Source organism: Myotis nattereri (genome assembly GCF_964212035.1).
Source record: "Myotis nattereri genome assembly, chromosome: 7".
NCBI lineage: Eukaryota > Metazoa > Chordata > Mammalia > Chiroptera > Vespertilionidae > Myotis > Myotis nattereri.
In genome coordinates this window covers 55,027,669-55,054,367 of record NC_138082.1, presented here as the reverse complement: position 1 = coordinate 55,054,367, position 26,699 = coordinate 55,027,669, and the positions used below count along the sequence as shown (strand labels likewise).

The window sequence follows — 26,699 nt, the reverse complement described above, 5'->3', positions numbered from 1 at the left end:
TCATCTTAAGGCCAAGAAGACTGTACTCTTCCCAACCAACTGATCTGTTTTTATCTTATGAGTTCTGTGAGCTGTACTGCTTATCAAGATCCCATTTTGTGCCTGGCTGGTGTGGCTCAAGGGTTGAGCATTAACCCATGAACCAGGAGATCATGGCTCAAATCCCGGTCAGGGCACGTGTCTGGGTTGCGGGCTTGATCCCCAGTAGGGAGCCTGCAGGAGGCAGCCAATCAATGATTCTCTCTCATCGATGGTTCTATCACCCTCTCCCTTCTCTCTGAAATCAATAAAAACATATTTTTTAAAAAGATTCCTATTTTGCGTTAGTTATTAGAAAGCTTAGGGCCAAAGGTGTGGCCTTCTCATGGCAAGCATGTAGGTCCGAACTGGGCATTCTTAGCCTTTTTTGTGTGTGATTTTGTTCTCCACCTTTATTTTCTCTATGTTAAAAAAGACATTTCCCTCTTTTAAAAAATTTTTTATTACATTTTTTGCCGAAACCGGTTTGGCTCAGTGGATAGAGCGTCGGCCTGTGGACTGAGAGGTCCCAGGTTCGATTCCGGTCAGGGGCATGTACCTGGGTTGTGGGCACATCCCCAGTGGGTGGTGTGCAGGAGGCAGCTGATTGATGTTTCTCTCCCATCGACGTTTCTAACTCTCTATCCCTCTCCCTTCCTCTCTGTAAAAAATCAATAAAATATATTTAAAAAAAAATTTTTTTTAATTACATTTTTTAATTTTATTCATTTTTAGAGAAAGAGGAAAGGAGAAAGAGAGAGAGATAAACATCGATGTGAAAGCAGAACATCAATCTGGCTGGCTCTTGCATGTGACCCAGCCAGGGACTGAAACCACAACTCAGGCATGTGCCCTGACCGGGAATTGAACCTGTGACTTTTCAGTGCATGGGATGACGCCCAATCAACTGAGCCATACTGGCTATGGCTATTTTTTTCCAACTTTTTAAACCCATGTTTTAATTCAACAACCTAGATTTTATGTATTTTTGAAAAACACATTAAAATATACTAATAAAGTGAAGGATAACTTACTCAACTAAAAGAAATATATTGTATACATAAATGCAACAAATGATCATGTCACTAAAGAAATCCCATTTATTTACCAAAGAAGGTGTTACTACTTTTGTATTTATAGTTTCTGTGGAGAGGCTAAGAAACTCCAATAAAAATCTCTAGATTAATTTTGACACTGTATATTTGCAATTAAATAGAATGTTAAAAATGAGGGTTTCATCGCAAGTGCTGCTAAAAATTAGCAATTGAAAAAACTCTTACAATTTAAACAATTAAAAAAGTAAAAAACTCAATTTAATGATCTCCTACAGAACTGGTAGGAGGAAGAAAATGGTACCCGTTCTCCAATATGATATATTCTAAGTTCTGACAGGCTGCAAATTTAACTTATTGTTAACTACCAACTTGTTTTAAGACAAAGGTGATAAGAGTTTTATAAGGAGCTTATACATTCACATATTACATGTTTAAAATTTCCCAGAGAATGGTTTTAACATGTACATGGTTTACTTTCAAAGCACAAAGACATTATGATGACAACTTACAGGGTGCTGTAGGATATATGGTTGAGGTTGCATCCAAGAAGGACTTTGCACCTGAAAAAGGGAGGATTTTGAAAGAAACATTGATTTCCATTGGAATGCTACCTATTTCTCTAGAACTCTTTTAATCATGTTAAAATCGACAGAAGGAAATTAAGGAAACAATACTATCAATGATTAAAAAGATTATTAAGGCAGTTAGAGTTCTTGGCAAACTGGTCACTCTGAATAGGATGAAATGATTATTTAAAACAAAATTTCTTTACTGAGGTGTGTGAGTATCAGGCACCAAAAAGAAAAAAGGTGATAAGACATGGGCCCCACACTCAAGAAATTTACTGTCTAAAGCAAGGGAGATAAACAAGTAAAGAACTCCAATCAATAGTGAAAAGTGCTGTCATCAAAGTATGAACTAGATGCTTCAGGAATACAGATGAATGAGAATTAATTCCAGCACATCTTATTAGAAACTAACCCATAAAGTATGTGCTTATTTAAAAAGAATAATCAAATTCAATCCCTCTTGGATCCCAGGACATTTGTTAGGCTTTAGAAATCTTGTTTGGTGGTCAACAATTTCTAGCTAGTGTGGAAAATAAAAATCTGAAATTCAGATTTAGAAAATGAAACTTCAGCAACTAGATCTTGACATCGACAGTCACTAGGGCATCCACACAGCAGACCCTCTTGGATTGAGAAATAAGATGTGAGAGTCAGGTTTCGTGGCAGAAAAGAAAGCAGTCTGCCGTTCGAGAGAAAAAAACAAAAAAAACCCCACAAAAGCAAAAACAGTCCATTTCTTGATGCCCAGAGCTTTCCTGAGACTATGTAGTTTTTAGAATACGTTTCAGTCTGTAATTCTTAACAACAAAACCCTCCTGTGTCTTATCCCCTGCTGTTAACTTCAGAGGTTCTATAGAGAGGATACGAGGGGAGAGTCATGGGGGAAGAACGTATTAGGAATTACCTTGATAGCAGAGCCCCGATACTTGTTTTCTCTGGTTTCCTTTGCCACCTAAGGCAGATCAAAGTTAAGTGCTTCTGCCTTGTTAACATTTCAGTTATCTGGACTGCAGCCTTTCCCCGTCGGGGTATTGGTGGTTTCTTGCGGATGCCAATTTCTCAAATCCAATTGTATAAGCATATGGTGGTTTAGTGGAGAAAGGCCCACTCCAACACGGGTACAAGGCCTTCACTGAATAAATCACGGGGAGGCGAGCAGCTCCAAAGAGACCCCAATTTGGGACAGATGCTCCCATTTTTTAAATATGCTTCAGTGGTCTTGATAATCTAATATAGCATTTTGGGGTTAGGGAGCTATGACATCTAACCCAATTTTCTTTTTCAAGCAGCAAATCAGCTGCTGTCAATGACTAGTCCTCATTTTCCCCCTAACTATAAAATGGGAATAATAATCTATGTTCTATGATTTTTCTTTTCTTTTTAGCATTGATTCTTTACATTGTTTAGGTCATGGAGCCCACTGAAAAACTGATGAAAGATACAGATCTCTTCTCCCCCCGCCCCCCCCCCGCCCCAACTAACTGCACACACACAAGCAACATTTTGCAAACAATTTAAGGGAATCACAGAAAGACCACTTAAAGCTCATCTGCTGACCCTACTAGGCCCCTGAATGGATGGGTTAAGAATCAGTCTTTGAGGTTATGGCACTGAGTGTAAGGCAAATGAAAAAAATTCCACACGTATCTTAGGAAAACACAGAATGCCTAAGGAAAAAAAAAATCAGGCCTTTAAAATGAAATGTTGTTTCTAGTTAGGCCTATCAAATTTATTACAAACACTAGCCTTCCTGATTTCTTAATTCTATGAAACAGTTCTGTGGGCAAAATGTTCAATGCTTTTATAGAAAAGAGGTGGTAGGGAGATGCATTAAGAATTATATCTACAGCAGTACACATTCAAATTAATATGCACAATCTTTCATTCGCCTGAGAATAAGCTTACTTGTGCCTATTTTTAGTAATATCCATAAATGGCAGAGGGCTCCAAGTTCAGATAGTTAAGAGAAGACTACCTTTCAATATCGGAATTGTTAATTAGGGAATTGTTAATTAGGGAAAATGCACTAGAGCAGATCTGAGTTTTACACAGGCAAAGAAAACACAGAAATCTTAAATTCAAAATAATTAGAGAGGCATTAAATGAGTGAATATTTTGTCCAGCAGATTGAAACACCAGCATAAGTAACATAACAACCCGGAGAGATAAAAGAAAAAATAAGAGGCAATTCAGGGAAAGGAGGAGGAAAGAACCTAAAAGCTGAGGGAGGCTGTGAATGCGATTTTAAAATTTCAGTTTTAGTGCATTTGATCACTACTTTTTGTTATTCAAAGCTACTTTTATGTTTTTAAACAAAACCACCTTTATGATATTGCTTATGCTGACCAATCCATTTTTTTTCAAAAAGTATAATGAATATATTCTCACCAGCCAGCTAATCCTGCATATTAATAATGACGATAATCATTGCTAACATTTATTGATTGCTAATGATATGCCAGGATAATGTGCCAAACTCTATACATAGTCTCATCTAGTTCTTATGACAAGACTATGAGACAGAAACTATTATTATCCCCATTTTAAAGATGAGGAAACTGAGGCTTACAGAAGCAAAATAAACAGTTATTAGATACTACAACCCCCTAACCCCAGAAATCAGGACTACAACATCTCATTCCATTGTTTTAAAAACAAGAATACACAAGAGTTTAGTTTAGTCATACAGGATCTCAACAGTCAACAAAAGAGAGCTATATTCCTACATGTCTGTAATAGAATTCCATTATAATGTTCCTGTCTGGGCCATTGTGGCAACCCTATTAGAGGCATTCTGCTAAAGAGAAATTGTATGTACACACTGGGTGCTCGAAGAACAGAAGCTAAGCCTGAAATAAAACCAAATCAGTATTATAATAAGGTGCTTAATGAGATCTTGGTTCTAAGTTGGGAATTTATTTAATATATAAGCCTTCTCACAAAAATAATGTAAACAGGGAGTGACCTCCTTTTTTTTTTTTTTTGCCTAAAATTTCACTGTATTACTCATTTAATGTTACCTAATAGAGACACATCTTTATTTATTAGCAGTTTACTTGCTATTTTGTTAGCTCCTGCTGACGAAGGAACAAAGGCAAGTGTGCACACCTATTCTATATTTCGCCTGAAGGCAATTCTCTTCAAGCTTTAATTTCTGGGACATGTGGTGTCCAACAGCAGGGCTCATTGTGGAGGAAGTACTGGGGTTCATCCCAATTCTAAAATGCTAAGATTTCAAGGACTGACAACTGGAAACCATTTTCGCATTTTACATTCTCTTAGACATAAAAAGTAAATCACTCTGTCAAGTAAAAAGCAGCTTATTCTAAATTGGTATCCAAGCTACATAACATTTGACTTAAATTGCATTATAAATGTTCAAAATATGAAGACACAAAAATGTAGCAAGTTCCTGTATTCTTGATGAATCCTAATGGCACAAACCTGGTAGGCAGATACAGGAGATGCAAGATAGGGTGCAATAGAAGTTTGGGTGATCATTCGGTTTGTGGCAATACTGTATGGTGAAGGGTAAAATCTAGAACAAACACAAAAGCCTTTATTAAGTAATCCTTTAAACAGAGTATTTCACAGAACAAACGTCTGATATTTTCCACCTTTACATTTTCCCTCAAGCCATTATGTATTTATCTTAATGACATACCCGTTCTGTATAGCAGCTGTGGTTGGGTCGTAAGTAAGTGTCATTCCAGCCTATGGGAATGAAAAGAAAGAAAAACATCTGCAAAGGCACAATTAAAAAATGCCATTTCTTAGAGTCAGGACAACATAAAACAGTGATGGTTTAATAGCATTTGATAAAAGTAGGAGTTTCTGTTAGACAAACACAGTTATAAACTCAACATGAGAGTTAAAGCTCTAGATCTGCACTGTCCCACATAGTAACCAACAGTCACTCATATTTAAAATTAAATAAAAAATTGAGTCCCTCCAGCATCCAAGCTACATTTCAAGTGTTCAAATAGCCACACATGGCGAGTGGTTATCGTTGGTTGTATTCCAGAACATTTCTACTGGATGGCATTTCCCTAGACATTCTTGAACCAGTATGTTACTTAAAAAAACACAAAACAATTCATTGAAAATAAACATGGAGAAAGGAAGGTCCAACATTTTAATTAAGGAATTGAGCTTTCTTTTTTGTTAACTAAAGAACATTATTCAAAAGAATTAGGAAAAAGAAATCCCTCAATGACAAATATACTATTTATTTTAATAATGTTATTTAGAATGACTTCTGAATAGTTATAAATGTAAATCTCTCTCAGAATCCATGGCATTTGAAGTGCTCTTTTACTTGATGTGTAGTAAACATAGCTGTTTCTACCATCTATCTGTCCATCTGGAGAATTGTCCCTCTCTTAGCACCATTTCCACTGGGAAAGTTTTAATTTGACATCATGCAGATTATGGCACCTATTTCAGGAGTGTGGTGGCCAAGTTCAGATGATGCTTCTGTAACTAGAAACAGACTCTCACAATCATACACCCACACTAAAGTTTCAGGAAAGAACTTACAAGTCTCACCTCTCCTTCTCTATGCCATGGTCTTCCATTGGGGATGTATTTGTTGGGGTTCTGTCTCTTCTTCTGTCCTCCATCCGCAAACTTACACAATAAAGGTTCTGTCGGAGCTGAATACACAGGGAAAACCATTATGAAATCAAACTTGTGTGTGTATACACATGACAATGTGACTGAATTGCTTCTTCAACAGCAGCAGTGTGAGTGCTGTAAGGGAATTAATAGAACACTTTAAGGCAAAAGTCTGCTCAGACCCTTATAAGATTATTCACTGGTGAAAAATATATTATTATTTTCAAACCAGAGTGTAATGAGAACGCTTAAACAGCAATGCTGAGGACGCATAAGAATTATTTGATTCACTTCTGCCATTTCTTTAAGTGTAGATACACATTTTAAAAGTTTGGGCCCTCTCCAATTCCACCTCTATAAACCTCCAAATGTAAACACGGTTATGTCATCCTCTCCTCCCCACCTTAAAGGCTCCCATAATTCCTCAGAGAGGCCTTCACTTCCCCAGAAGAAACATGTTCCCCTTCTGACCCCTCACATGTATTTTTATTCATCCTGTTTATAACTACTGGCGAGTGTGTTGATTTGTTTGGTGTCTATTTCCCCTCAAGAGTGTAAGCTCCACAGGGGCAGTGACATCTGTCCTGTTCATCGCTGTATCCCCAGAGCCTAAGGGTCTGGCATGTTATGGGTGCTTATTACATCTTGGTTCAGTTAATGAATTTGTTTGGTTTTGGGATACAGCATTGAAGACAGCTGTTGGGAGAAAGCCAAAAGCCCGTGAACACCCTATGTCAAGGTTTTTCTGTGTCTGTAATCATCCCAGTCAGTGTTGCTTTACTCTACGTTCACATCATAAGATGACCCAAAGAACAACTCAAGAACACAGGAAAGCAAAGGATGCAGGGATACATACACATGAGCTAAAAAGTTGGGGGAGGGGGGGGAGAGAAGGGGCGACGGCAGAGCTCGCCACCGTGACTTTTCTCTACCTTTCTAGAATGGAAGTAACAGTGTATTCCTGAAAATGGTGTATGTTTCTGTGTGTTTCTCATTAAGGTAATAAAGGCAATCACACCTTCCTGTCTGGCTCTCACATTCCATCCTTTGTCTACTACAGAACTGTGATTACTACTTTCAAGTTCTGTCTCAAAGTTAAATAACCATGAAGAGAAAAATATTACTTGTGGAAAATTTACTCCTTTCTCCTTTGCCTCTTATTATCCTAATTCATCTCTCATTTTGTATCACTATTACCCACCCACTAATGACAGGGTGGAAGAAATAGTGTCTCTCAACACTTCTCTGCCAAAAAACAAAACATAGCACAGAATCCAACTGTAATTCCTTCCCGGGGGCTGTCCAGGCTGTAGTTTAGCACGACCTCCTCCTCTCCCCCATGAGGCCCACTCCACAGGATGTGCGGGGAATGTGAGCTCACTTCCGAATGACAACTGTGCTGTGGGTACTAGGAGGTGAAAGCAAAACCATGAGGCATCTGGTGAGAATCCAGGAGCCCTGGCCCTACCTCTCACAAAGGGGTCCTTTGTTTACCTTCTGACTCCAGCCACACCCCAACTCCCCCAGGCTCACCTGAACAAGGAACTCCCATGTAAGGCAAACTGGGTGTGATGGAAGATGGACTGGGGCCAAATCCTAGACACTAGATGAGCTACACTCTTTAGTCTTTTCAAAAAAGGAAGAAAAATATTGGCTTTTGGAAATTTCTCCCCTTACCAACAATCACATAAGGTAAAGTAAATGGTTGCAATGAAGCAGGAGAGCTTTCCCATCACTGATGGTGCTTTTAGTTCTACAACTGGGCCATCGAGGGGCAGAGGGAAACTGCTAGGGCCAAGAGAACACAGATATTCAAAGCAAAGGAGGGGATAAAAAGCAAACCCTGCTGAGAGGAGAGTGTCTATGGCCTCAGATGTCTCACCTGTGACTTCTAAGGATAAATCAAGAACGTAAACAAAAGAAGCAAGATCTCACTCTCCCCAGATCTAGAAAGGTCCTCATGGCCCTAAATGTTTTCTCCAGTGACATCTGAGGTTCTAGGATTCTGCTTTCCCATAACCTTGGAGGGCAGGAGAGAGCTAATAAATTCTGTGGTTGTTGGCACTTTGTGCAACCTCATGTTAAGAGGATGCTTTTATCTAGAGGCATTATAAAGACTAGCTCTTGGACTGAAATTTAACTTAAAAAAAAGGGGGGGGGGGTTTGCTTGGCATGGAGAATACTACAAATGAACCATTTTCTTCCATTAGTGTTATTTCTTCTAGAGAAAGAAGGGGACCAGTTGGACTCATTTGGAAGTTCACTACAGGCTGCTTAGCAGGTAGGCGAGAATGAAAACAGTTGGTAGCAATCCCTGGTGAGTGCTGAAATGCCACATTTGTTCAAAGGCCGAGTGTCCCTGAAATTTTTTTTAGTGCCCACTAAGTTTAAGGTATAGTGTTAAGAACTGGGATACAGTGGTGGGTAAAATAGGCTTGCAGTCTAATGGGGATTAGAGTGTACCCAACCTTATGGAAACCCATTTACCATTTATGATACAGAGTGCTGTTTTCAGAGATGTTATTTTTAATAAAAATGCCACCCAGAAGCGATATACTTGATACAGGAACAGTCCAGTTCTTCTTCTTCTTTTTTTTTGTTAACTATGTTTTTTTTTTTTAATAGATTTTATTGATTTTTTACAGAGAGAAAAGGAGAGGGATAGAAAGTTAGAAACATCAATGGGAGAGAAACCTCGATCAGCTGCCTCTTGCAACACTCCCTACTGGGGATGTGCCCGCAACCAAGGTACATGCCCTTGACCGGAATCGAACCTGGGACCTTTCAGTCTGCAGGCCAACGCTCTATCCACTGAGCCAAACCAGCTAGGGCTTTAACTATGTTTTTATTGATTTTAGAAGGAGAGGGAGAAATAGGATAGAAATATCCATCAGCCGCCTCCTGCATGCCCCCTACTGGATATTGAGCCCTCAACCTGGGCATGCTTCCTGTCCAGGAACTGAACCAGCGACCTCTTGGTGCATGGGACAACCCTCAACCAACTGAGCCATATTTGACGGGTGCTCTAGCTCTTTTACAGCTGTTGATCCAGGCACTTGGATGACATTATGAGAAACAGCTTAACCCTATAAATCCTTGATGTCTTATTTATTACAAAGAGTGTACCAGGTGTTCCAGGAAAGCAACTATGTGGAAATTTCTTTAAGACACTAATGCTATCATTAGGTTGAGCAAGGGTTAGGTGATTTCAGTTAGAGTTTTGAAATGAAAAACAGACACACACCCAGATCTATCATGATCCACTTGTTAAGTGTATGTAAGCCTGTTACAAAATGAGAGATTCTTATTTGTCCTGTGGCTAATTCCAAACCAGGTAATAGTCTTTATTTTGCTTGCTTTTTGGAGCCTAATACACAGGTTCCAGGTATAAGATGGGGAGACACTATGCCATGTCAGTTTGTTCTACAGACCAGTCCTCTGTGGTGGCCTCTGATTGCTCTTTATAGAAGGGACATATCCAGGAGGGCTGACATGCAGAAAAGGAAGTGCCATGAATACCAGTGTATGACTGTGACCAGTAGGTAAGTTTGGGTATGTTATGTTAAAAAAAATTAGCATGAACTGTCAACCTGTAACTTCTTTATGGTCACCTTTCTAGATTAGCAACTCTTTACCTTGATGCCTAAAAAATAATTGCAGAAAGTTCTAACAAATGATTTATGATTTTAGTTGTATTCCTGCGTTAAGGTGATCTAAAAAAGATAAAAAGTTGCCCCTAGTCAATTTATTTTACCCATTATGCAGATTGTGTACCTTAGATTTTACCCCAATCAACAGTCTGTAAAATATAAACTGCCCTAGACAGCGTTTCTATCAGCATGGAAAACCAGCTCACTCTTCCTTTTTGATAAGGTGAACTACTTTCAAAATCTTCCTTTAAAAATTTCAACCTAAGCAACCATTTTTTATTTATTTTATTTTTTTGGTGAGATTTTTCAGGTCAGATTCTCTTCTTCATTTCCAAGGCAGAAAAGTTACTTGCTTGTTCATCAGAACCAACAGGAACATGTACCTCCAGAAGTTTAACTACTGTCGCATAACCTTCGGCAGGCAGTGCCACACAGGCAAACACTGACCTGACCTTTTCTGGCCCCTCTCAAGAGCCACCTGGGGTAACGGCATTACTGGGCTCTCCAACGTGCCCTCAACAGGGCTTTGCAAGCTGGTGAGCTACAAATGTCTGACTGTGTGGCACTCCCCTACCTCCCCTAAAGGACGATGAGCCATGTCGGTGATCACCACGATGACTCACTGCACATCTCCACCAAGATAAGCCTCCTTATCTCTCTTTTGAAGCTCAAGCTCTGCAATGATTTATGCTCAAATATCTTCCCTTGATACCCACACTAAAAACCGCTTCTAAATTGCCTGCTATGACTAAGCACCAAGCTTCTGATTTGCCCACCTGGAAGTCCTCCTCACGTCTCTGAATGCTCGGAGGACTCAGTCCTCTGTGGTTCGTAACAGAGTGGACCTTTTTCTCGCTGAGTTCTAACAGCTGGAGAAATGGCTGCTTCCAAACTCCCATTTTTCTAGGTATGTAGTATTTTATCCCAATCAGCATTCTATAAAACACAACAGCTCTCGATAGAAGCTTTTCCATCAGTTGTAGAAAACTAGCCGACTCAGCAAGTGTAATTAGCTTTCTTGCTGATGCTGGTGCCTACTTTCAAAATTCCCCAACTAACAACATGCAAGGAACTATCTGGGACTTTTCTCTTAAAAACTCAACCTAAGGATCTAATAAAAATGACTATTCATTTTTTTCCCAGTGTGTGAGTGCCGACGACATCCCTCCCAGTTTTAGCCCCTAGTTTCTAACCAAATCCTGCTGCCCCACTCAACCATGACTCAGAGCTACAGATTCTCTCTACAGATTCTATCCTTCCCAGGGGTCCTCAAACTGCGGCCCGCCGAAAACATTGATCTGGCCCACCGGGTGTTTTTGCCGCCACTGCCTGTTACTTAGCAGCCAACTAGTTTTTTTTTAAACTATAGTCTGGCCCTCCAACGGTCTGAGGGACAGTGAACTGGCCCCCTGTTTAAAAAGTTTGAGGACCCCTGTCACCTCTCGGTAGGTTTCCACCTGTCCTTTTCTGACTTTATATAGTGCTTCCATCTCCCACTCAGCTTTACCTGGCAGTGAAATAACAATTTAACAACATTAAAGTCAGGTTAAGTAAAAAACAAAAATGTAATCCTTCCCCATCACTCTAACATTTTACTATTCTATGTTTACTACTTTTCTAAGTCTATATTTATTTTTTCATATTTGCAATGTTTAGATCCTTTTCTTCTACCATTTCCATTGTGGACCTTTCACTACCTTTTTATAGAATAATTAGTAAATGGTTACATAATGTGCTATTTGAAAGGGGACTGCATATAGTTTCTCCGTTATTGTAATGCTGTGTGAACATCTCTGTGTATAATTTATCTCCCCAATCTCAGTGCCAACAGCCATACTGGTGGTCAGATTGTACGGTGGTTGGATCACTAGCTCTGGATTAGTCTCCCTGGGGTTTGCATTGACTAGCTGGTGACTCTGTGTAAGTTATTTAATATTCCTGGTTTCACAATCTGTGAAATGGGGATAGTAACAGTACTTATTTCAAAAGATTGTTGCCATTAATATATAAAGTGCTTCGGCCCTCAATGCACATCAGCTATTATTATTACTGCTACGATAACAGGAGCAGCTCAGATTTTAATAATGGTCCCCCCTCTTGCCTTTGAATTACTAAAATAACTTCTCAGGAGAGGGACTGGGTTCAGAAGTTATACGCTGATGTGTTTTCCATTGAGATTTCATTCTGTGGGATTTAACAAGCTGGCGAGGGGTGCTGCCTTGGCTCCACATAGAACAGAAAGAGTGTTCGAGCTGTAGTTAAGGATGAAGTTACTGGCAAAAATTCTTTAGAAAACAGTTTCATAGTAACATCTATATCCACCACCCAAGATCCTTATGTTTTAATAACATTTTTCTCCATTTCTTATTGTTCCTCCCTCAGACAACCTGATAGCAAAAGGGGGTAAAACTGATTCGAGCAATCTGTTGCAGGCTGGGAGTGATTGATGGTGACAATGAAGCCAGCCCCATCATAAGCCTGGCATAACAATCAATCAAACATTTCCAGCTAAAACACTGGCACCTTTCCAGCTGTGGTCCCTTCTCACTTTTTAAAAATTGGATTTTCTTTCCTTGGAATTTTAGATCTGCAAGAGGGCGCTCAGCCCATGGCCACCCAGCATGCTGGCTTTTGTGGCAGTGACTGCTCGTAAGAGTGCAGCTTGGAGAGCACATCTCACCAGTGTGTGCATTTACACTCTGCTCTACTGTGCACACGGGGTGAGGGACATGTGAGCACACCCCAGTCTCAAAGGTACGATCACACTGTCCTCAAAGTACTAGGAGATCGCACATGTCTTTGTCCTACAACTGCCAAAACTTCGTGTGTTTTTTTACAGAATAAAACAATGCTTAAGACAAACATTCAGAGAACAAAATGGGCAATAAAAACGCTTGAAGGATGTTCAGTCTTTCTACTAGAGTCGTATTTTTTCTTCCAAACATTACCTTTTCTGCTTCCTGGCTTAGGACAATGCCCTACTACTATCACCTATACATACAGTTATGAAATGTGGTCAGAGCAGTTTCTAAACCCTGCTGGGCACACACCCAATCAGAACAGTCAGGGTAACACAGAAAGCAGACGTAAAACAATCTTTGGATGGAGTGGGCCAGCAGTCACACACGTAATTCCCTAGAGTTCCTCCATGATGCAGACAAAGCTTGGGCAACGTGGCGGAATGACCCAGCACAATACTGAGAATCTAGCCAGCACTCCCATACCCAGTGACTGCACACACTTTATTTTTAACTCTCTGCCCTTAGCACACAGGAACCTATTCAGACTCCATTAATGTCATGGAAAGGTCCAGAAAGAGAGATGGTGGTCACACTGCCTCCTGCAGCACTGAACTCGTGTGTGGCCTTTGTTCTTATGAACATGTGTCCCCCCAGAGGCAAAAATAGTAGGTACAGGGCAGGCAGCTCGAGGAGAGCTCAGCCAACAGGCATGTGCATCAGCTTCTCAGAGACTGTACTTTCTGCTAGGAAGGTACTGGATTAGGAGTCGTTAGACACCTCCCTGAATCATGGCCATGAGTGACAGTGTTTTTGCCTTGGGGACGTCTCCTAATTTGGACATCAGTTCTATCCAACTAAAACTTCCACCCATTGTTTCTTTTTGTGAATCCTCAGCCGAGGATATTTTTTCTATTAATTTTTAGAGAGAGTAGAAGGGAGGCAGAAGGGGGAGAAACATCGATGTGAGAGGGACACATCCATTGCTTGCCTACCACTCGTGCCCTGACAGGTGCCGAGGATTGAACCTGCAACCCAGGTAGCTGCCCTTGACTGGGAATTGAACCAATGGCCCTTTGGTCTGAGGGCTGACACTCATAACCACTGACAAAACCGGCCAGGGCCCCACCCCTCGTTTCTGACGCTCACTCTGTGGGAAACCGCCACCATGTTAATGGTCCATAACGACAGAATATTTATCAAGTAAGTATTAAGAGTTATTTCAAACCTCTACGGAATTTACCTAGATTTTCCCACAAAGAAGTCGTTGGTTCTTTCACCCTGGCTGGGGACCGTCTCAGCAAATCTGACTTCCTGGAAACCAGCTGCACTCAATACCACAGTAAATCCAAATAAAGCAGTGGTTCTCAACCGTGGCTGCACATTAGAATCACCTGGGAATCTTTTTAAAATCCTGATTGCTGGGCCTCACGGAGGATTATTTTCTATTGAAAATAATGTGGAGGATGAGGCCCGGCAATCAGGATTTTTAAAAAAGATTCCCAGGTGATTCTAATGTGCAGCCACGGTTGAGAACCACTGAAATAAAGGATGAGGCTTCAACATTTTCATGGGAAAATGAGAGACTGGGTGGGGGAAGGATAGAAGAAGAAAAGGCCTCACGAGCAATTATTTTTTGTAATGTAGATTTGAAGAAGAATGTGCTATAAAAAAAATGATAAAGCCTCTTTGAAAATATGGTAACATCAGACACAAAAGCTCCAGATTTTTAAAAACCAATTTCAGAATACAGGTCGCATTAAATTTGTGAGGTGAATTGTGAATTTTTACAGAACTGTAAGCATGCACTGCGTTATGTAGCATGCCCTGGGCCAGGGAGGGGCACGCCTGGCACGGGGGAGCCCAGCCACACCACTCTGGGATGAACAGTGTGTTGGCAGAAGGATGGGAAGCATAGACGATGTGACAACTCATGTGTATCGTCAACCTCCTCCTGCTTAGCCATCTACAGACTTTCTTAAGAATGCCACAGTCAAGATGACTTCACTGTACAGTTTGCTCATTTTCATAAAGTGTCTTTTGGAGACTGTGTTGAACATGGGTTTCTTTTCTGAACTTGGCTCCAATGTCACAGGCAGCCTGCCAGTCGTGCCAGAACCTGGGTACTCTGACAGAAGCCACCCGGGGAATTCTGCTTCTGCTGGCTAAACACCTTGTATCATCAAATAAACCACCCTCTGACCATATTTGTGAAATGTTACGTCTGCCTAGCAATGAGCCTACATTATTTAAAGATGAAAGTGAAGGCTCACTCAATGTACCCTTGCCTGACAATGTGCTTGTTTTCGGCTGGTTCTACTGAAAATAATGTGCCCTCCATGGAGCAACCCATGTTTTGGAGTAGCCACTCAGGTAACCAGAGGGAGAGAACAGCACCTGCATGAACAGACTGGGCACTGAAGATCATCCTCATATTCTATACACACAAAAAAAGAGGGGGAGCGAGACAGAGAAGTTGAAAAGAGTTTCAAATTCTGTTGTGGGTTCTCAAATCCACTGGGGACTTGTTTTGGGGAAAAGTTGAGTTCAGTGGGACAGTGTGCTTTCCAAGTTCCACAGTGTGCATTTCAAACCGCTGCCAAATGTAGTTCAGCCTTGTTTCTATGCAGAAGGGTATCCAAAAAGGCCCTCAAAGGAGCCATGACTATTGTGATGAGCTCCACAGGAAGAATGCTTAGACCCACTTGGTAACCTATGCTGTTAAGGGTGACGCACAGGCATCCTGTGCCTGGCACAGAAGCAAAACTAACACACAGCCCCTGCAGCCAAGGAACCTGCAATCTAGTTTGGAACCAAGACCAACACACAGAAAAGATCATTCAATGTTAGAAAATGGCACAACATTAAGTTCTGATTCAGAACAAAGAGAATGGATTTGACCGCACAGTTGCCCCCCACTAAAGTGATGATCTCACTGTAAAAGGAACTGTCCGTTTCTTGTGCCTCGTCTGATACTTGGCACACCTTGGAAGAAATTTTCTACTAGCTGTAAGGTACAGAGACTCCCACAATCATTCACATGTGGTTTGGAAACCCAGGTCTTTTTTTCCTTGAATGGGTGTGACCCATGATCTTCAAACCCACTTCAAAGAAAACAGTTAAATGATACAACCATGGAGTCCTTCAGAGAAAAAGGAAACCGTCCAGCCTCCACCCAGGACACTCTGAAATCTGTTCCACTGGAGGAACTGGTAGATCTTATCTCAGATTGAAAACAACATCAAAAACAAATGTGGGCTGGGACGGTTCTGTTCTTAACCTTTCCTTGTCGCATGCAAGTATAAGCTGAGAAAGCAAAGAGGTCACAGGTGGGTGGGAAAGCAGCCCTTCAAAGAATGGATACCACAAGGCTCTGTGCAAGGACGGCACGGAAGTGAGGAAAACACCAGGGGGCAGTGCCCACAGGGGTTAGTGAGGAGGCCCCATAGGACAGGGTTTGCAGAAGATGCCCGCCTATGAAATGTCTCCCTTGTCTCTACTTGGTTGAAGGGTAAACCATTCCTATTTATTTTCTTTTCTTTCAATTCAGGTGTTGTTGATGGAAGAAGAAAACCAATTTAAAAAAACAAAGGGAAGCTCTTTCACAAGGCTGAGTTCATTGGACTAGTTTACGTCCAGGTCTTTTAAAATATATTTTTACTTATTTCAGAGGGGAATGAAGAGGGGGAGATAGAAACATCAATGATGAGAGAGTCATTGATTGGCTGCCTCCTGCATGCCCTCCACTGGGGATTGAGCCTGTAACCCGGGCATGTGCCCCATCTGGGAATGGAACCATGACCCTTGGTTCATAAGTTGATGCTTAACCACTGAACCACACCGGCTGGGCTACTTCCAGGTCTTATAGTTTATGCTCCAAACCTGTGCCTGTGGCCATCCATGCTCACATACAGCCACACAACCTGTGTGCTGTTAGGTTTTAGTACAAGATGAATGTAGTCTGCGGTATCACATGTACTTACAGACAAGTGTTCTATGAAGTGAGTGAGACTCAACTGGATATGGATTAAAGTGAATCCCTCATCACAATCAGCAGCTGTTCAGTTAAAGATGGAATGATAGCAGAATAAATACTGATACCAGTTAAACTTCTGGTTTGTGGTCAGCCACTAGCATGCTAGCTTGTAAAACAGGTGGTATTGCCTTAGTGAAGAGTCTAGTGAAATTTATACAAAGCCAACAAACATTTATTGTTGCTTAGTATGGTCTAAGTGCTATGCTGGGTATGAAAATAGAAAGATGAGATAAGTTTCTGCCTTAGACCACCTTCCAGTTTAATGGACTAACACATGTAGACATGTTAGATGCTATGATACAGGTGCGTGTTCTTGGGGTGCCGGGCAAACAGGGGGTGACCCTACTGGATCAGAGAAGGCCCTCCCAGGGGGACGCAAGCTTTGCACAGCCTTGAAGGGCGAGGGGGAACAGCCAGGTTACAGGGAAGCAAAGGGACCCGAGAAAGTGGAAACCACGTACGAGAAATGAAGTAGCATGATGTGTTTGGAATACCATTTCCAGTTCTATGATGGGGGAGAAACAGTGAGGCTGGGGACAGAGGGAGACAGGACTGAAAAATGAGGCAATGTCATCCTAGGAATCCTGACGTGCCTCTCGGAATCCTGATCTTTCTGCAAGGGGAATGTGTGGGGAGGACTTTTAGCAGTAAAGTGACACAAGGCCTATATTTCATGTAAGTCTCTCTGGCCGTGGGCAGGGATGACACCTGAGCAAAAGGGCTAGAAACAAGGCAGACAAGCAGGAGGCCACTGTAATGGCCTAGGGGAGAGGAGAGGGGTTACACTAGACAGTGGTAGGAGGGATGGAGGGGAGACAGTAGATTCTGGAAATAATCAGGGTGAAAATGTAAGGACTTGAATGACTTTGTATGTGAGAGATGAAAAAAAGAGGGGTTGGGGGTGCCCAGGATAGTCAGTCCTGGGTTTCAGGTTCAGGTGCCTGGGTGGATACTGGTTACACTCCCGGAAGTAAGGAAAACAGGTAAGAGGAGCAGGATTAGACGGGAAGAGGGGCAAGTTAAATCTGAAGTAGATGAAAGCAAGGTGAGTGAGGACAGCAGCCTGAAACTCGGGAAAAGCCAGGATAAGCGACGAGTGTCGAAGAGTCACTGGAATGGAAATAATAGCTGAAAGCTTGAGTGGATGAAATCTAGCAAAATCATGAGCCAAAAATGGAATAGAGGGAAACACTAATAATTAAGGAGCAGAGGGAAGAAAACAAACCCACAAAAGAGAATGAATTAATGTGAGATGGGAAGGAACTGGAGAGACAGCTAAAACATCAGGCAGAGGAGGACACATTTCAAGGATGAGTGAGGGACCAGCAGGACCAAACCCAGGAGGCAGACCAACCACAGAGAAGACAGGGAAGCCTCCAGGTTGGACCCCTGGGGGTAAGTGTTAGGGTTGTGTTCCCTCCATACAAAAGCACCCCAGAATGTGACCTATTTAGACATAGAGTCTTTTTTAAAATGTGTTTTTATTTTTATTTATTTATTTTTTATTGAATTCATTGGGGTGACACTGGTTAACAAAATTATACAGGTCTCAGGTGTACAATTCTATAGTACATGATCTGTATATTGCACTGTGTGTTCAGCACCCCAAGTCAAGTCTCCTTTCATTTCCATTTATCCCTCCTATACCCTCTTCTACCTCTCCCCATCCCCCTTAGACACAGAGTCTTTAAACTTAAAATGAGGTCCTTAGGTAGACCTGGATCCAGTGACTGGTGTGCTTATACAAAGGAGAAATTTGGACACAGAGACAGACATGCACAGAGGGAAGATGGTGTGAAGAGGCAGAGGCAGAAGATAGCCATCCACAATCCAAGAAGCAAGGCTGGAACATATCTTCCCTCCCAGTCCTCGGAAGGAGCAGGCCCTGCCGACACTCTGATCTTGGACTTCCAGCCTCCAGAACTCTGAGATAATACATTTCTATTGTTTAAGCCAACCAGTCTGTGGTACTTTGTCACGGCAGCCCTAGCAGACAAATACAGTAAGTCTACCACAAGGAATTTCAGTTGCATACTAGGGGAAGAAGTCAGCTTGGAGAGAGTTGAGGTGGGCATGAGAAGCGAGGAAGTGGAACACGGTGTTAGAAGGTTTATGTGGGGAGGAGCTAGAGAGGACTTAGTTTAGCTTCAAGAGTATGGGGACCTGAACAATCTGAAACACAAATGGACAGATTTTATTACTTATTAAAATGTATTTGCATAAAACAGTTCATAGTTTTGTGCTTTTAAAAATGTCTATGGGCCGAACTGGTTTGGCTCAGTGGATAGAGTGTCAACCTGGGGGCTGAAGGGTCCCAGGTTTGATTCCGGTCAAGGGCATGTACCTTGGTTGCGGGCACATCCCCAGTAGGGGGCGTGCAGGAGGCAGCTGATTGATCTCTCTCATTGATGTTTCTAACTCTCTATCCCTCTCCCTTCTTCTCTGTAAAAAAATCAATAAAATATTATATATATATATATATATGTATATAAAATTCTTAAAAAAAAATGTCTATGGTAGTTATGCTCACAATTTTTGTTCCTAGTACTATTTGTGTATTTTCTCCACCAACTAGTTTTGCCAGATATCTGTTAGTCATTAAGAAGAAAGGTTTTTGGTTTTGTTTAAAAAAAGAATAAAAGCAAAAGACAGACTGAAACTATGAGGAGGGGCTACCTGGCGAGAGCACGGTCCTAATAGAATGGGATCCAAGATAAAGCTTTGAACCCTGGGTCCTTGAGACTTTGGGGAAAGGGCAGGGGGAGGCAAGAATGGGTGTGGATATAGGTCTCCCTGTTGGGAGGAAGCAGGAAATTGATGATGGCATTCCTGATGGGTGATCTCAATTTTATTCATCAAATAGGAAGGGAAGTTATCTGCTTAACCTAGGGGTTGAGAGTGAGAAGGGGACTGCAGGATGAAGAGCTGCTTCTAGGGAAGGGTGAGGAAGCTGAGTGAGGCCAGTGACCCTGAGGGTCTGGTCAAGCTGGAGACAGCCATTCCCTGCCCGGAGGTAACAGCAGCAGTCAAAGTGGACTGCCGTGGGATTAATCCAGTTCAGGATTCTGCCACGCTGGTGTGACCATGGTATGGATGGAGTACAAGGAAACTGAGAATGCTGCTAAAGAAACGGTTTTAGTGTTCAAAAAGTGGGGACCAGATGGGATGGGAAAGAAGGACCGATAAAAAGTGAAAATGGAAGAATCCCTTTGTATGTCAGATCCAGTTTAGTGGGAATGATAGTGTGATGTTGGGATGAAAAGCTATAGGCGTGTGGGGTTCTTCGTCACGACACCACCAGGCAGGGCAATGGGAAGAAGTGGACAGGAAAGCCATAGAAGTTGAGGTCCAGACACTAAGGGAGGGCGGAGGTAATAAAAGCAGACGCTGGGGTAGAAAGTGTCACAGTCCTCAGCCGTGTGACTGAAGGACAGGTTTGTTGAGGATGGTGATAAGGTGGATTAGAGGATGGCTTATGCATCAAAAGAAGAGAGGCTTCTTAGGGCTTTACCAGTCAGACAGATCCTGAGTGCTGGGCCAGCTTCCATTTCTATTTAAACAACCAATGTCTGCAGAGATGAACTTCTAAGTCCTATTTGTAGATCCAAAGAAATAAACTTTAAAGAGCTAAATGAGTGGGGGTTTTTTTTGTCCGTTGACATAAGTCATCATGTGTTGAAATTGTACATGTATTATATAAAAAAGACCACTGATAACATTTTAGAAAACATACCAGAAACTCCGGGTGGTGTCTTAATGAACTTCCCGTTAAAATGACCAATAACAGCTTCACACTTTTCTGTTGATTCCATCCTATATTTATATAAAAATAAAACATAAATATTTAGAGGTCTCTTAGTTTTCATGTTGTTCTGGGCATGTGAATACATTCTTACAGGTTCGGTGAATACAAATAAAATGGAGCAAACATGTGAATAAGAAGAAGTGGGTTTATCCTATCTTTATCTAACCGTGGCTTGTATACTTCTACAGTAAAATAACTGTTAATGAGTACATTCTGAATCACAAAAGAAAAAACCAAACTGTATCTAGATTGTTTAAGACCAAGCATACCAAATGTATAATTTTTATCTACTTGTTGGAAAACTGACATTCAAGACACAATAGCTTTGTTAGTCATGATATTAAACTAAACACAAAAAATCGTTTAAAACATGAGTGTTTCACTGTTTGCTAGAATATTTTAAAGATGGCCTTTCCCTTGACAAGATCACAAAATGAAAGACTCAAAAGATTCTATAAGAACCAGTGTCAATCAGAGGATGTAGAACCTTATAGGTTTTTGTATTTGCTTTAAGTTTAAAATTAAATTTAAGTCAATTATGTACCTTCCCTTTAATCTTGGCTTTGGAGGCGTAATTACAGGATGGAGCCTAACTTTACAACTTATTCTTCATCATCTGCAGGGGCTAAAAACACTTGAGAAACATTTCAGGGGAATTAAATGATTTTGACTTAGGGTTCTTTAATGGAAGAAACACTGAATTATCTATTCAAAAGGCGCTACTCTCCCAGACTACCCAGAGTTACACCCAGGTTTTAATGGGTAATAGTAGTTTTAAAAGGCAGAAGAACTTAATTGGATTCCATCTTTGGGTACAGAAATAAACTACTTGATCTGCTTTCAGAAGAACACCCACAGAGGTGACAAGTTTTAGATGGCACCGAGCTTTTCATTGCTTCACGTGGATCCTTTTAGCCAATCAAGTGCACACTGGAGAAGCTAGCCTTAGTGACTTTTGGCTGCAGAACATCTTATTTTTATTATAAAATTATCTGGCCTAACAGAAAAGGCAATGGATTAAAAGCCAGAAGACCTTGCTTCATTACTTGGCAGCCCAGTGACAATGAAAAAGTCCCTTCTTTGCATCAATTTTCTTATCTGTAAAATTGTAAACAATGCTTGCTTTGTTATCTCACAGGTCTGTAGGAGAACATGTGATTGACCTCAAATCAGATAATGTATTTAAAAGTAAAATGTCAGCAATTTTTCCTCCAGAATCCAAAGTTGTACTTTAAGACATATAGACATTATCTGTTACTACACAGTATTAAGTTCCTAAATAATGCACCATGTAAAGTAAGTTTTTGTACATGGGCTTTCAGATTACAACTACATAACAAATCAAACCTCCTTCTAATTAAGATTTTTCCCTTGGAAACCAAATTAACCACTACACCGAAGTATCCTTCCTAGGGAGGAAGGGACAAAAGTTAAGATGAAAGGAGTGACTGCACTTTAGATCTATCTGTAACATTTTACTTCTTCAGAAAATAATCTGAAGCAAAATTATAAGATGTTACCATAGGTGTAACAATTGGTGCTTACACAGATGTCATATCATTGATTTACTTTTTTGAAAGTTTGAAATAGTTTATTTAAAAATCTAATAATGTCATTGATTTTATTGATGATGAGTCAAATTTCTATCAAATGAGAAAAATCATACTGATTTCTGTACAAAATTTAGGAGTCAGAGATTGCTATTTTGAAGAAGTTATAGACAACCTGATCTAATTAATAAAAATATTAAGGATGTATACTTTCAGAACTATTGCTGTTAAAATATTTCCTTGCCCTGAGTCACTAAATATTAGTGTCCTCAGGTTCAAAAATATGAATAAACTTCCAAAAGATTTGGAAAAATGCAAACCCATATTTACACACAATTTAAGTTCATGGTGCAACTAGTTCCCATAATCCTGGCTTAAATTCTCTTCTTGCTCAATATTTGTTTCCCAGGAAACTTAGCGGAGCTATGGTTGTTAGCATAATAAAAATAGGAAATCGTGTTTACCTAGCAAAGCCAACGCCACGACTTGTACCACTGGAATCACGAAGTATCCTTGTAGAAATAACTTGTCCAAATGGTTTCAGCATGTTTTCAAGTTCCTGCTCATCCATGGACAGTGGCAAATTAGAAATATATAGGTTGGTAGGATCTTGTTCTTGTTGCTAAAATGGAACAGAGAATTGTCCATTACCTCCCAATAGAAGGTGAGATATGTTAACACACCTGCTTTGGTTGAGCCACTCTCTTTGTTCAGGTAAGATCATGGGAACTACAGAATACCCAAGTCACTGTGGACACTTGAGAATAGGATCTGAAGCCTGGACAACCTGTGCAGGTCAGACATGATCCGACGGAGCCTTTCTTAGCAGATCTGGAAGTGGAACTGCTGGCAGAGACGCGGAGCTGGAGAGGATCCCCTCGTGGAACCACAAGTCTCAGCTGTTCGCGGTGTTCCCAAAAATAACCAGCCTCTGCTCTACTCCTATTTTTAGGAGTCCATTTCAGGCCACTATTGCGCAGAAGGCGATTACTGCTAATCATTCAATCCGGAGGCACATGTGGGATTCTGGACCAAGTCATTCAAATCCCCTCCTCTGCTCCATGGCAGAATCCTTACTACTTCTGAGCTGTGATCACCATCAGGAAAAGGAGAGCTCCGAAATGAATGACAACAACAAAAAGAAAACGCAAAGGCATACAAAATGATAAACTCTAGGCAGATCAGATTTTAGAATCTGGGTAAAATGAAACTCTAGAACAGATGGGGGGGGGGGGGGGTTTGCTAGGTCCTTGCTACTGAAACAGGGACCCAGGGGCCAGCAGGGATGCAATTACCTGTGTGCATAATAGAAATGCAGAATCCCAGGCCTCACCCCAAATCCACATAACCAAACGCTGCATTTTAACAAGATTTCCAGGTGATTCATTTGCATGTGCAAGTTTAAGAAGCAATGATTAGGTCATTTCCTATTTATCGTTCCTTTGCTGAGGTAGAATCAGCTAAAACCAAAGATATCCATACTAATAAAAGGGTAATATGCAAATTAACCATCACTCGACAACAAAGATGGAGGTGCCCATAGCCACAAAGGTGGAGGCGTCGGGCCAGAGCCAGCCAGAGCGGGCGGGACACCCCGGCTGGCCGCTGAGGGCCTGCCTCTGGGCGGCGGCCACAGAGCTGGCCGGAGCGGGCGGGACGCTTGGCTTCCTTCGGGTGGGACGCCCCAGCCGGCCGCTGACATGCAGTGGGCAGTGCAGGTGGAGAGCCGGTGGGCCATGGAGAGCCTCTGGACAGGGGAGGCGGGCCGGCGGAGGGCAGCCTGTACTCCTCACACAGTGGCGGCGGCAGCCATGAGTGCACTAAGCGGAGCCTGTGGGCCAAGCTGAAGTAGCGCCTGCAGGCCATCAGCGCCGAGGAGTGGCTGCACAAGTCCCGCCTCCTGGCCCAGAAGGTGTGCGATCGTAGGGACAGCCACTGTGGCGGGCCAGACTGACGTCCTCCTGGACATGCCATGGGGGTTTGTGGATCTGCGCAGCCGTAGGCTTCCGGTACGTGCACCCTCTCCTCCTCCCTGGCGTGAAAATGTCCCCCAGCACGCTGTCACCCACACGTGCCTACAACAGTCCTGGACCATGTTCAAGTTTCCCCCTCCCCTCATCCCTCTGCCACACTTCCATCAACTCCAGCATGCCTATGTCCCCCACAGGATGTGTGTGTGTCCCCTCCGGCATGCTCATGTCCTTTGGAGAGTATCTGGGTGTTCTGGGTGCTGGGGTGGGCACCTGTGAGATGACAGTGAGAGGGCAGAGTGGTGATGCCCTGTTCCTGTGGAGGCCAGTGCAGTGAGGAGATCACCTCTGTGGGGCTAATGCAGATGCTGAGGCAGGAACAGGTTGGACAAACACACCTGGTGGGCGTGGGTGACCCTCGCTGAGGTGCCTTCGGTCAGTGTTCAAGATGGGGAACCCAGAGGAGGTGAGGAGTTCCATCCTCTCAGTGAAACAGTGGGATAGTCGGGGCGACTGCAGAAGAGGAATGTGCACTTTGGGTGTCAGCACCCATGAGCGAAGGCTGCCCTGACTGAACCTCGCTTGCTTGGGGCCTAGCGCACTCCTGCCGGGCAGCGGGTGACAGGATGTGCTTTTCTGAGTTAATGAGAGAAAACATTGATTCTCCTGCTGCCCACGAAGGTGGAAAGTGAAGTGGGGAGACATGTGGGAAGTGAGCGAGGTTCCTTGTCTGGGGGTTCCAAATCCGCTGTTGGTTCCTTTCATTGTTGACTAGAGATATACAGGGTGTCCCCCCAAAATGTATACACACTTTGAATACATACTAATTCCAATGGGTTTAAGCATAAGAAAGAAACAACAATGGAGCTGTCATCTGTTAAAAGTGCGGGCACAAACTGGCAGTCGGACATCCCTCGAGGGGTCCTGGATTGGAGAGAGTGCAGGCCGGACTGAGGGGCTCCCCTGCCCGCCCCCCGCCCCACCCCCCCACGCCCCACCCCCGCATGAATTCCGTGCACCAGGCCTCTAGTATAGTAGATTTTCTGAGAACCAGTAACTGCTATGTAAATGTACTAACAGTATGAGGTTCAAATCATCAGGGGAAAAACCCATGTCTATGGGAATATTTTCCTACCAAGTCAAAATTCACATCTGCAATTGTGAAATTAGGGTAGCCTTAATTTTAAATCAGGCGTAATTTTAAACTAGGTTTCCTTTGACCTTATTAACCAACTAGAGGTCCCTCAGCCTGGCCTGCAAGGATCTGGCCAAAACCTACTCTCCGACATCCCCCGAGGGGTCCCAGATTGCGAGAGGACGGTTCTCAGGTGATGTACCCTGGAATGGGGCTCCCTCCTCTCTGGTTCCAGATACGTCATCCAAGAACCGCTGCTGCCAAGTGACCGCAGCTCGGCAGCTCTTGCATTGAGTGACTGTCCCCTGGTGGTCAGTGAGTGTCATAGCTACTGGCTGGTTGGCCAGTCGGCTGGTTGCTTAGGCTTTTATATATATAGATTGTACCTTTACACACTGAACTATGCAAGCTTATGCTATTTCTTTAACACATTGCGGACCAGTAGTTTTATTGCTAGCTTTACCCAGTGGCCAGATTATCTTTTTAAAGAATTCTCCCCACCAACTTCACCCAATTAATCACAAAGCTCCTTGATTAGCCATTTCATGTGGGTTCTGACCTCCCAAATCCACAGTGCTATAGACAGTGTTTGTTCCTATGGAAGTCTGGTCTTTAATTGGCCAACATAGAAGGGGTCCGTCCTTTCTGTCTGAAGGTGGGTATGTAGGGGCCTTGTAGCCTAATACTGCTAATTCACACTGACAGTGCATCCACACAACCCAGACTCATCATAAACTCTGACTCCAGTCCTGTCGCCCAGCAGTTAAGTCGAGGGGATAAAAACACAGGTAATGAACACCACAATACAGATGTGTACAAATGACAGCGGAAGACAGATGGGGACCTTGTCTTAGGAAGATTAGGGAAGACTTTTCAGAGGGCATGACTCTGAGCTGAAATTTGAGAAACAGGCAGAAGTCATGAGGCTGAAACCCGATTGGGAAAGGCTACCTAAGGAGTTTGACTTTATTTCATCAGGCACTGCTACTTAAACGTGTCCACTGAAGCAATGCTATCAACAGGGAGAGTGACTATGTATCCTGAGGAGTATGCAGACAAGGGCCAAAGTAGCTTTGTAAGAACTGCACATTTTCTTTGAAGCCTTGTGCTTTATCTAAAAAAAGGAGGGGGGCAGGGGGAGCCAATTTTGCAATCTACCCCTTAACTATTCAAGTTTGTTTTAATATAGAAACAATATTTCTGTCCTAATACTTTTAAGTAATACTCATACTCCAGGGAGATAAGCCATGTTTATCCTGTGATTTCATGTACTTCAGTGGGTGAGGGGGGAGTAGGAGGAAGGAGGAACTGCCGAGCACATACTGCAGTTAGAAAGCCACACCCTGAAAATGTGGAGCATTTGGAGGCAGAGATTAATACGATTAAACCTATCTAATTAGAAAGATTTCTGAATCATGCTTAGTCAGATTTAGAATACAGCTGGGAACCCCATAATTAAAGAGCATTAAAACACGCCTTGGGCAAAGATATGGCATAAAAATATGTTACATAAGAAATCTATATAAAAAATATTGTGGGTTTTCATTTTAAGTTAT

The 26,699-nt window shown here is 42.2% G+C and overlaps 1 protein-coding gene across 14 annotated transcripts in view; it reads right to left on the bottom strand.

Annotated features, from left to right (window-relative positions):
* RBMS1 (RNA binding motif single stranded interacting protein 1) overlaps window positions 1–26,699 on the bottom strand; it is a gene marked incomplete at its 5' end in the record, with an annotated part of 228,193 nt that overhangs the window by 6,816 nt on the left and 194,678 nt on the right. For 5 of the 14 annotated variants that reach the window (XM_081095893.1, XM_081095882.1, XM_081095885.1 and 2 more), the window contains 6 exons: window positions 1,583–1,633; window positions 5,087–5,180; window positions 5,307–5,356; window positions 6,191–6,297; window positions 20,417–20,496; window positions 22,503–22,660. In XM_081095893.1, coding sequence (XP_080952019.1) covers window positions 1,583–1,633; window positions 5,087–5,180; window positions 5,307–5,356; window positions 6,191–6,297; window positions 20,417–20,496; window positions 22,503–22,660 — 540 coding nt within the window. Of the gene's footprint in view, window positions 1–1,582; window positions 1,634–2,546; window positions 2,595–5,086; window positions 5,181–5,306; window positions 5,357–6,181; window positions 6,298–20,416; window positions 20,497–22,502; window positions 22,661–26,699 lie in introns of all 14 variants that reach the window. The other 9 variants (XM_081095884.1, XM_081095891.1, XM_081095892.1 and 6 more) reach the window with 3 other exon arrangements.